The following is a 12,174-nucleotide window of genomic DNA, read 5'->3' on the forward strand; positions in this document are numbered from 1 at the left end:
ATCACTGTCCATCAAAGAGGCAAGTAACTCCCACTGTCTAGGGGTGCAGGTTCCCCTTAGCTAGAACAACAAAGCTTCATCCCAAATAATGTCTCAGAATGGGCACCAAGGACCAGACATTGTCTGGATGAATATCTCTGTTTGTTACCCACTTCTGTTTCTTCAAAAGCAGTGCTCCCACAGAGCATCTGCCAACAAAACTAGTCATTGCCCAACATTGCACTTGGGTCATCTCCAAAGCTCTTGTAGGACCACAAAACCATTACCTCAAGATAAAGCAAATATTCGGGAGAAGAAAAACAAATGCCAGATATTAAAATAAGGTTCCCTTTATTAAATCAACCAGTCCCAAGAACAAGCCCACATGCTGGACAGTAGCAAAGAGGAAGGACCACCAAGCTATGCAGATGAAGATTGGAATCAATTAAAAATCCATTTTTCTCAAGATCAACATGCTCCTTCTCACCCATGGACTCCACTCTCAGGCGACGTGTCCAGATTCAGATGAGATTCAAGATTTTCTTCTAAAAGTCACTGGGGTGAAGGTCCACTCTGTTTCAAACCCCTCAACAACCTTCAGAAGAACATGACTCCCATGGTGTCCTTTCTGGAGCGCTGTGGAGGATGGATGGAAGCTTCCAGTGTAAGTTTATCTTCTGGTGGAAATATCACCAAGGCCTTGGAAGGGCTGGGCCGCTCCATCTCACACAGTACTTGTCAGAGGTCAGAGTGGTTCTTTCTCAGTGCCTAGGGGTCCTCAGCCAGTGACAGGTGAGGCAGTGAAGACCCCACCACCCCTGGGCACCTCAAGCTCAAACTCATGGCCATCATTACCATGAGAGGAGGTGGCTAAGATGCTCAGAGCCAGAAAGGCCTTTTGAGAGGGCAACACACGCTAGCTTTAGAACTATATCACACATAGTTTATCCCGAATTGACTTATTCTTTCTGCTTTAGCTCTTGGATCTGCAGCCATTGAAGTGCATGTGTGTGGAGGGGTTGGGGGTGGGGGATGACTGGGCATTGAGAGATGAACTGATGAAAACAATAAGACAGACAGACTGAGTGAGGCACAGCAAACACCCTTAGGAACAGAAGGAAGATCTGATGACTGGTATTAACCTGTTAATTTATACCATGGCTCTGTACAAAAATAAAAAGGTTCTCATAAGATTATTAACAATTTAAATAAATATCTGATAGAACACTCTTTCTCATTTTTATAGCTCATCTTTTGGGTTGATGTTCAGTTCGTGTTTCCCTCGTTGTTCTTGATCCAGGATTGCAATCACTTCATCGGCTTTTATCCGCTCCTGCAAAAAAGACAATTTGCACATTTTTGTTACAAGCATCATAGTCAGTCCTGGTGGCAGATGCTTTCCCAACACTTCCAGGCATCCATCTGTTCATGGGATGGAAGCTAAATCCAGTTAAGGATTGAGCCTCACCTCATCCCTGCAATGGTGCCTTCTCCTAACTTCCCTGTGTCCTAGTCAATCACTTTCCAATATTTCTCTCTTGCCAAGAATTCTTCTATATTCAACTGCTGACTCCCTTTTCTATGTTGTGGTCCTATAGACATCTCTGGGTCAGCTCTACAATTCAGTATTTCAAGCTGAATTCACCGTTTTCTTCTGTACAGACCTACTCTGTTCCTCTTCACAAATCCCCCTTCTCAGTGAGCCAGCCCCTGCTCACCCATATGCCCTAAAAGCCTGACCATGGATCCTTAGATTTCATCTACCTCCTGTGCCCTCACCTTTCTTTTCAGTGCACATTACTGTTGCCTTAACTTAGGCCAGGTTTCTCAATCTCAGCACTACTGACATTTTGGAACAGTGAGGGCTGTCCTATGTGTCATAGAGTGTTTAGCAGCATCCCTGGCCAGTAGCAGCTCTCTCCAAGTTATGACAACCAAAATTGTTCCTGGACATTGTCAAATGTGCCTTAGGAGGCAAACCACCTCTCGCTTAAAAATCAAGGATTTAAACTTTCATCGTCTTTCAAGTCGGTTGCTAAAGTAGCTTCTAAATTAATCTGCTCCACACCCCGCACCCACATGCTTCTAACAGAACCTATGCACTTGACTCATGACCACATCATCTTCCTGTTCACTGCTCACAGCCCTGGCATGGCCTCCCAGTTCGTGAAGTTCCAGGCCCAATCTTCCTGCTGTGTTTATAAGGAGTTGTTTGATTTACATCATTCTTCTTATTTAGCTCACCTGTCCTCTCTCACTTTACCAACCTGCTAACTCACCTCAAGCTCTCTGAACCCATCACTCTCAGAAGAATTCCCCAGTTCTAGAGTTAGCTAAATGCCCCCCTGGATGCTTCCGTCATATCCTGTGCTTTTTCTTTCCCTCCACATCAGTCAAATAGTAGGCCCAGTTGGTCTATCTTCAAATGGCATCTCAAACCTTCCACATTTTTTCACCTTCTCTCTAACTACTTTCATCTATAACATGCTGGCTGGATAAGTAGAACAGCAAATTGATCTCTCTCTCTCTCTCTCTCTCTCTCTCTCTCTCTCTCTCTCTCAAATCAATAAATAAAAATTAAAAAAATAAAGCTATTCTGTAACCATTTCATACCCTATAACTCCCCAGGACTAGGGGAGGCAGGGTAGATAGGGTACATTGCTTCCCTCCCCCACCCTCAGTTAGAATACAATCCATACTCCTTAACCAGTTTGTTGAGTTTGACCCCTGTCTCCTCTGTGGCCTCTTTTCACATCACTCTCCATCTTGTACAGCACATTACAGTTACTGGGCTTCTTGTTTCTTGACCACTCTAAGCTCCCTCTGGTCCCTGGGCCTTTGTAACCTGTTCTCTGCCTAGAATTCTCTTCCCAAGGCCATTATCAGAGTTGACTTCCTGTTACTCAGGTGGCAACTCACCTGTCATCAGTCCCAAGGACCTTCAGGGTGCCACCCCTTCCTTATCCCTCTCATATCAGTGACCTTGTTATCTTTTCCATACATTTCTCACTATCTGAAAACCTCTCAATTATTTATTCTTTTACATATCTGTTGTCATTTTTTCCACTAGAAGGGAAGCTCCATGAAATCAGGGAATCCTGTCATTTGTAGTCACCGCTGTATTTCCAGTGACCAGAAAAGCTACTGTCACTTTGAGAGGCCTCCATTCTATCTGGCACATTAATGTAAAAGTAAATGAAAGTCTTGCTCTATAAAAATATCTCTCTTTAAAGAAACTGTGCTCATCCTCTGAGATTCATGTCAAATGTCATCTCCTCAATAAAGCCATTCCTGGTTTCCTGTTTATATCCCTTAATAACTATTATTGAACTGCTTCTTGTGTTTTAATTACTCAGGCACCTGTAATTAGCTGTCCACTTTGACTTGAAGCTCCTTGAAAATAGGAGTTTTGTCTGTCTTACCTATTTTGTATCCCCTGTAGTTAGTTCCTAGCACAATGCCTTATACTGAATGTCATGACAATAACTATTTTGCAACTTGAAAACAAAGCCCCATTCATTCAAGAACTTGTCATTAAAAATGACATCGATATAAAGGTAACTAAAAGGCCCAAATACACTAAATAACAGAAATCTAAATTGCTGTCATGATGCCTAAGTAAAATGCCTGGATATCACTTTCTGAATACGGGAAGAATAACCTGCTTAGCAATGATGTACACACGAAACTTTCTCCCCAAAGTGCCGGGGAAGGGGCCTGCTGCATCCTCTCTCTCCTGAAAGGAAAGAAGTTCCACAGCGGGGACACTACACACAGGAACTGAAGCCTCTAATATTGGGCATCTTTAAGAGTTTATGATGTAAGATACTCCGTAAGAATTAAGTACCTTTAAAATAACCTATAACAAGCATAGAAGTTGCCAGCTCCAGTGATTTATTCACAGGCAGCCTTCGTCTGCTCAGGGATTTAATCTGAGACAAGGCGCCTAATTCAGAAATTTTCAAAATTTGCTGCACATTAGAATTACCTGAGTAGATTTGAAACTTCCGATACCCAGGTCACACCCCATGCCAATCAAATCAGAATTTCTGAGGTGGGCAGCCTGATGTCAGGAGTTTGTAAAGTTCCCCAGGTGATTCCAATGTAGAACATTGCTTGAGGCTCTGGTCATTTTTTTCAGTGGTCACTAGATGTCGCTACTGTCCAGATATTGGAAACATTTCCCATTATTTGCCCTTCAGAGGAGCACTGATGTTACTGGCTAGGAAGGACCAAAGAGAACTATTTTGTGTTAAAACTTTTATTTTGATTTAAAAAAAAAATCTTGAAAGAGAGAGTTGAGATCTGAGTAATAAAACAGAGGAACTGTTTTTTGGATTGAACACTAAAGAGAGGAAACAGTAAGGCAATTTTTCAAAAAGCTATCTTCACTGTCGGCTGGCTTATCTAGGTTCCCTAGTACAGAGTGCTGTGGCGGCATGCTGGCATGTGGAGGTGGAGAAGCACAGGAAAGGAATTAATCACAGATGAAGGAGATTGCTCAATGTCCCTTGAAGTTTTCAGAACTCTCTGTGCTCCTTTCCCTCAGCAGGGCCTTTTTTTTTTTTCTTCTTTCTGCACTTTTCTATGCTTTTCTTTTTCTTTAAAAATTATTCTCATTGAATTTGAGAGAAAGAGAAACATTGATATGAAAAGAAAATCAATAGGTGGCCTCCTGTACTTTCTCCTGTCCACCAATGAGGGGCATTGAGCCTATAGCCTATCCAGGCATGTGTACTGACTGGAAATCAAATCAGCAACATCTAGGTGCATGAGACAACACCCAGCCAACTGAGCCACGACAGCTAAGTCTATATATGCCTTCCCTGATTCCCCTACAACTCATACTGATGTCTTCTCACTTTCTATTTCCTTCTTGACCTCCCTAAGCTCCTCCTGGTCAGGTACTATGTTTTGTTCCCCTTTGTTCCTCCCCCACCCCAGCCTACCTATCAGAGTTTCCCAGATACAATAGTAGCTCTTCTGTAAATATTTGTTAAATATATGAATGAATGCTTAGAATATGGGTGAGTTAGGTTTGATGGCAAAAAAGTATATGAGAAATTTGGTTAATTTTAAATAGTTTCTGATTAAATTGGATTCAATTTAGGGATCTAAAGAAGAAAATTGGATGGAATGTCATTTTATTTATTTTTAAATTATTTTTAAATATAATTTTATTTATTTCAGAGAGGAAGGGAGAGAGATAGAAATGTCAATGATGAGAAAGAACCATTGATTGGCTATCTCCTACATGCCCCCTACTGGGGGTAGAACCACCAACCCAAGTGTTTCCTTCACCGGAATTGAACCTGTGACCTTTAAGTCCACAGGCTGAAGCTCTATTCACTGAGCCAAACCAGCTAGGGCAGATGGAATGTCATTTTAAAGAATAAAATTCATCAACAGTTGAGGCCAGAGAAGTCTTTGAAACTGTCCAGTTGAAATTTCCATTTCAATTTCAGCATTCCATGCCAAGCAGCTGGTAAGGCTTTAGTGAGAGCCATCCTGTGATGAGGAACACAGTACTTCCAAAGCAAACAATTTCACCAAACAGTGGTTATGATTTATAAGTTATTTCTAATATGTTTAATCCATTTTTTCCCCTAGGGAATTCTACCCATTGGTCTTTATTTATTCCTCTGCTACTTCACAGATAGAGCCTATCACCTCTGCCCAAGGGCATCCGGAGGATAAGATCATGGTCTCTAATCCAGGCTAAATTTCCTCAGCTGCTTCCCATATAATAAGAACAATATTTTTATATTTAGGATTTAATTTATTATAATATATAACATTGAACTTCCAGGTTCCCTTACCTCTTCTACATGTTTCATAAATTAGTCAGTGCTCCTTTAATGATTTGTTGAGGAAACAAATAATTCTTCCCAGTAACCATAGAAAGTGGTTCGTCTCTCCTGATGCTAGAGTTGTTGTTGTTTTATTTATTTTTGTTTATTTTCTCATGGTAAAGACTGCTTTATTGGTGGCAATAAAGTACAAGTCAATAAATATTGATCCCAAAGAAGAACTGTTATTGTCAGCATACTGGTCCATAGAGAGCTGAATGAAACTGAACCAGCTGATTGCTGGGAGGATAACTGACGTCAACCCTGCTTCTTGGGAAATGAAGCCATAGCCAGCTGATATAGGGCATAAATTGTTCCACCAACTGTTAGAACCATGGTAGCTCTATACAGGAGGGCATCAGCTACCCCACCTTTTAGATGCACTGGAATTCCATTGTCCTCCTAAAATAGCTTTTGTTTTTCTTGAACTTTATTTTCAAACTGCCTGGGTGAAGCAGTATTATGGTCCTCTGGGAAATATGACGAAGAGCCAGCAGATTCTGAAACCTGTTGGCTCTCAGTTGTTGTTGTTTTAAAAGCTCAAAACTAATTAAGGATAGCCACATATCATTGATATATCAACTTCTGCAGACGTTCACTTATTAGAACGCATGTGATTAAGAATTGCCTTCATTGGCAGTGACGTGTCACATCACACCTGTCAGAATGGCTACCATCAACAAATCAACAAATGACAAGTGCTGGTGAGGATTAGAGAAAAGGGAACCCGAGTGCACTGCTGGTGGGAATGCAGATAGGAACTATGGAAAACAGTATGGACTTTCCTCAACTGCCATTTGACTCAGTGATCCCACTTCTAAGAATATATACTAAGAAACAAGAAATATAAATCAGAAAGAAGAGATGAACCCCCCCACCCCCCCCACCCCCCCCACCACCACCAAGTTCACAGCAGCACGATTCACAATAGCTAAGATCTGGAAACAGCCCAAGTGCCCATCAGCAGATGAGTGGATAAAAAGCTGTGGTTCATTTATACCATGGAATATATGCAGTTGTGAAAAAGGATCTCTTACCCTTTGAAATAGCATGGAGAGACCTGGAGAGCATTATGCTAAGTGAAAAAAGCTAGTCGGAGGAAGAAAAGTATCACATGATCTCACTCACATGTAGAATGCAATAAACAAAGTAAAGTGATGAACAAAATAGATCCAGAGACATAGAAATATAAAACAATCTGATGAATCTCAGAGGGGAGGCAGGGGTGGGTGGATAGTAGGAAGAGATTAACCAAAGAACTTATATGCATATATGCATAACCCATGGACACAGACAATAGTGTGGTGAAAACCTGGGGTGGGGAGGGTTAGAAGAGGAAGAGGGACATCTGTAATACTATCAACAGTAAAGATAAATTTTTTAAAAATTGCCTTCATCATCATCTCTCTCCTTTCCTACACACTCACACCATAAACATTAGATGATCAGGAGAATTTTCTCTTGCATAAAAGACGGTCTATATTAAAAACATGAGAGAAAGAATTCTGTAACAGCTATAAAAGTTTTTTTTTGTTTGTTTCCCGTGTTCTCCAAGGTTCTTGAATGGTTGTGAATCAACTTAAAGGACTTTTCATATAAATCAGTTTATGAATTAGGTCTATGAGGCAAGTAACTGGCTTTCTGGGTGGGACACTCACCAATTCTCTATAAATTGGGTCCAAGGTAAACCACAGAGCCACAGCACATCTCTGGCCCTTGGTGACTGCCTTCACCCCATGCGGGTTCTCCCCTCCAGATGAGAAGCTGATCATTCGTCCACACTTGGGTTTGATAGAAGCCTGAGAAAAAAAGTGAAAATCAAACTGTCAATTCCTGTGTCACAACATCTCTACAACCCCGTTCTTTATCCTTCTGTGGGAGTAGTTGAGTCCCACAGTGTTGAGTCAAAGAATAATGGTGCAAGGAATATGAGGTTGAAGAAGACACAGATTATTTCAGTTGCCTCATCTGTAAAACAAAGGTAGGTCAAAATAATGCTAATTCAGAAAATAAAATTATTCAGGTGAAGGCTTCAGGGAAGGGCAGGGCTGCGTAGAGGAGGACAAAAGGGGACATCCATAACACTGTCAACAATTAAAAAAAATGTCTGAGGCCGTGTGTGTGTGTGTGTGTGTGTGTGTGTGTGTGTGTGTGTTCAAGGGAAGAGCAGAGAAAAGGAGTCAGTTTCCAGTTCTTTTTTTAATTTTTAATATATCTTTATTGATTTCAGAGGGGAAGGGAGAGGAAGAGAAAGATAGAAACATCAATGATGAGAGAGAATCATTGATCAGCTGCCTCTTGCACACTCCTCTCTGGGGATCAAGCCCACAACCCAGGAACTGGCTCTTGACTACCTTCAAACCTAGGACCCTTTGATCCACAGGCTGATGCTCTATCTTTTGAGGCAAATCAGGTAGGGCCTGGTTATTATTATTTCACAATAATGAGGGGTGATTTGTCTTTGCTAGGGAAAGTTGCTTATGTTAAACAGCTTGACCATGATAACTTTTCTGATGTCAGTCTAGTGAGTTTAGTAGGTACGATCAGTATCTATCTGATTTCATTTTTCTGAAGAAGAAATATATTGTGCATTTCCAAATAAAAACAGCATAGTAAATAATACCCAATGTATATAGCATAGGATGGTGTTAAGACCTGGTTTCAGGTTTTCTGGCTGCTCATTCCCTGGCACTGGTCAGGACTCACTCAACACACAAGATTGCTGTCACTTCTGTGTGATTTCTGAATCTCAGCATCAGCTTCTTACAATACTTCTTACAAGAAAGGGCATGAGGACAATGGTATGCTTTCGCTCTGGCAGAGAGGGAGGTTGGAAAGCATTTTTACACATGAAGAACTTTGGGAAAGTTTAGGAAAAGAAGCTGTCAACTGCCTGAAGCAATTGGAATTGACTACAGGTATGTGGATTCACAAAGTCTCTGGGACTAATGTTACTATATAGACAGTCTCACCTGTTACATAGCAGGTACATGGAGGAATGGACAAGCCCAATTGATGACTGCTTCTGTAGGATAATACATTCTTAAGTATAGATAAGTAATTGTAAACATATTATGAAACACAGCTCCAGAGTGATTTTAATTTTTTGAAATTTTATCTTTTGGAAACTTGCACAGAGAAACCCAAATTCCTAAATACCTATGTTTCACAGATAAATGTTGCTGTTGAAATAATCCATGTATCTTCCAAGTATAATAAAAGCAAATGTCTTTTGCTTTTCACTTAACAGCTGATGACATGTCAGAGAAGCTTTTGACTGGAGTAAATGTAAACCTTTAGCCACCATTCAGTTAATTATATTATTTCCAAATTTTTCAAAAATAAAGATGCTACTCCCTGTGTAGTCCCAAACTGGGTTATTTCCCTACTTCATCTGTTCCTCTAGAGGCAAAGAAGGGGAAGCTGAAAAGGAAAACTACCCCATTTCTCTTTGCTATTGGGATCAGTTACTTAGGAGTTTTGATTACCTACAAAATTAGAACTCTACCACATAAATTCATCTGAAGTAGAAATAATTTTGGAAAGTAAAACTCCTAACTTGGAGATTTTGAATAAAAATGTTTAAACCATGTTTTTCTTTTACTTTTGAGGGGAAAGAATAGTTAAAGTCAGTAATTTTATTTTTATTTTTTAAAATAAATCTTTATTGTTCATATTATTACAAATGTTCCTTTCCCCCCCCCTCCATTGAACCATTAAAATAGTTTCTTTCACATAATTAAAAAGCAGAATAACAATTAATCCACTTATATGTAGAACCTAGTGAACAAAATAAATTAACAAACAAAAACAGACTCATAGATACAAAGAACAGACTGAGAGCTGTCAAAGGGAAGAAGGTTGGGGGTTGGTTATAAAAGGTAAAGGGGTTAAGAAAATAATAGCACCACCCATAGGCTCACACAACAGTATGGTGATTACCAGAAGGAGAAGGGGAGAGGGGAGGTAGAAGAGGGTAAAGAAGGGATAAATGGTGATGGAAGAAGATCTAACTTTGGTTGCCGAAACCGGTTTGGCTTAGTGGTGGAGCGTCGGTCTGCGGACTGAAAGGTCCCGGGTTCGATTCCGGTTAAGGGCATGTACATTGGTTGCAGACACATCCCCGGTGGGGATGTGCAGGAGGCAGCTGATCAATGACTCTATCTCATCAGTGTTTCTAGCTCCTATCTCTCTCCCTTCCTCTCTGTAAAAAATCAATAAAATATATTAAAAAAAAAAAGCTTTAACTTTGGGAGGTGAACACACAATACAATATACAGATTATGTATGGTATACCTGAAACCTACATACTTTTATTAAGCAATGTCATCACAATAAATGCAATAAAAATTATATATATATATATATATATATATATATATATATATACACAAATAAAAAATAAAATAAAATCCCTGAATACTGGGAAGGAAATCCAGTTAATTTGCATTCAATAATGAATGAATTACTGATTCAGAGGCTATTCCAGTCATCACTTTCAAACACATTTCCAAATCTGGCCACGAGGTGGAGTAGAAGCAAAGAAATCTTTCAACAATCGGTCTGATTTTCTTTCCACCTGGGCAAGATGCATTTTTGAACCTCAGTTTTAGTGTTAGCAGAGCTTAACAATCAAATCCTTCTTCACAGAAGCTCTTCAAAATATTAGAATTTTGTATAGAGACTTTAAACTCCAACCCAGACTTTCCGTCTTTATTTAATTTCCCAGATAATGAAGCATCACACTACTCCCATGTTAGTATTTAGACTTTATCAGAAAGTGTAGGCACCATAGCCTTTTAAATATACATTATTACATTAAATTTTATTAAATATAATTTCTTAATTATAACAATGTACCTGGACAATTTTAACCAGAATCTTTATATTTCTTCTTTTACAGTAACATACAGGTTTTGAATACCATCTGCTTATAGTATAGCAGTATGTCATTAATGATAAATGACTGTTTCATTATTTTTTAAAATACATTGTTATTGATATTAGGGAGAGAGGAAAGGATAAAGAGAGAGAGAGAGAGAAACATTGATGTGAGAGAGAAACATCAATTGGTTGCCTCCCGCACACACCCTGACCAGGGATCAAACCCTCAACCTGGACATGTGCCCTGACTAGGAATCAACCAGCAACTTTTCCGTTGTGCTAGAGATGACACTCAACCTAATGAGTCACATTGGCCAATGGATGACTGTTTCACTATTAATAAAAATATGTAAATTTTGAGGAGAAAAACCATAAAACTAAGAAAATGTTACGGAAATAGCATATGTAATGCAAAATCCTTAAAGTTTATCACATGCATGTCTCATCTATTTATATTTTGTATGCAGAAAAGAGATATCTCATAATCTATTTATAATTGAACTAGAGGCCCAGTGCATGAAATTTGTGTATGGGTAGGGTACCTAAGCCTGGCAGGTGATCCTGCTGGCCAGGATCTCCCTTCCCTGGCTTCTGGCTGCTGGCTGGGGCCTCTCTTCATTCCATGCCACCCCCTGCTGGTCGTCACATGTCATAGCAAGTGATTGATCTCCTGGTCGAACTCCCGTGGGGACAACTTGCATATTAGGCTTTTATAATATATATAGACTAGAGGCCCAGTGCATGAAATTCGTGCATGGAGGGGTGGTGTCCCTCAGCCTGGCCTGCACCTTCTCCATTCTGGAACCCCTCTTACAATCTGGGACTACTGGCTCCTAACTACTCACCTGTCTGCCTGACTGATTGCCCCTAACCACCTCTGCAGGCCTGATCACCACCTAACTGCTCCCCTGCTAGCCTGATCGCCCCCACTACCCTCCCCTGCTGGCCTGATTGCCCCTAACTGCTTCTGTCTCAGCCTCCACTACCATGGCTTTGTTTGGAAGGAAGTCAGATGTCCAGAAGATGGCCAGTCACCCAGTCTAATTAGCATATTACCCTTTTATTAGTATAGATTATCTTGTCAATTGGAAAACCTGCTTTTCTACCACAAGTATCCTCTTTGCTGAAAGACCAGAGCATGCTGCCCATGTGGTCTGTATGTACTCTGCAAGTTGCTTTTCCAAAGGCATCAGTTGGCTTAGGAAGATGGTGGTTAAATTTAACTTTTGATTTTTACCTATGAAGGTATGTTTGGAATCTCATCCAAAACATGTCATGTGGCCAGATATACAAACGTGTGCATATGTGAATATCAATGTTCAGATATGGATTTATTTGCAATCACAATCATAAATATGCACTCACACATTCACACCAATATACATACATACAAAGATAAATGTGCACACATTATAGCTCTTGTATCTTGGATCTGATGGCCAATAATCAATCCAAGTATGTA

At 40.1% G+C, this 12,174-nt stretch overlaps 1 protein-coding gene and 1 pseudogene across 2 annotated transcripts in view; both read right to left on the reverse strand.

Moving 5' to 3' along the window:
- Window positions 1-313: 313 nt before the first annotated feature.
- Window positions 314-12,174, reverse strand: part of P3H2 (prolyl 3-hydroxylase 2) — a 163,867-nt gene continuing 152,006 nt past the window's right edge. The window contains exons 14-15 of the mRNA XM_084872821.1: window positions 7,487-7,627; window positions 314-1,312 (exon numbers count right to left, since the gene is read on the reverse strand). Of these exons, the coding sequence (XP_084728947.1) occupies window positions 1,220-1,312; window positions 7,487-7,627 (234 nt within the window). The 3' untranslated portion in view covers window positions 314-1,219. The remainder of the gene's footprint in view (window positions 1,313-7,486; window positions 7,628-12,174) is intronic.
- Window positions 5,986-6,409, reverse strand: LOC311616884 (cytochrome c oxidase subunit 7A2, mitochondrial-like; annotated as a pseudogene). Its single transcript has one exon. The product of its transcript is annotated as a cytochrome c oxidase subunit 7A2, mitochondrial-like (transcript).

This window comes from Pipistrellus hanaki (assembly GCF_964339955.1).
Source record: "Pipistrellus hanaki genome assembly, chromosome: 2".
Taxonomy (NCBI): domain Eukaryota; kingdom Metazoa; phylum Chordata; class Mammalia; order Chiroptera; family Vespertilionidae; genus Pipistrellus; species Pipistrellus hanaki.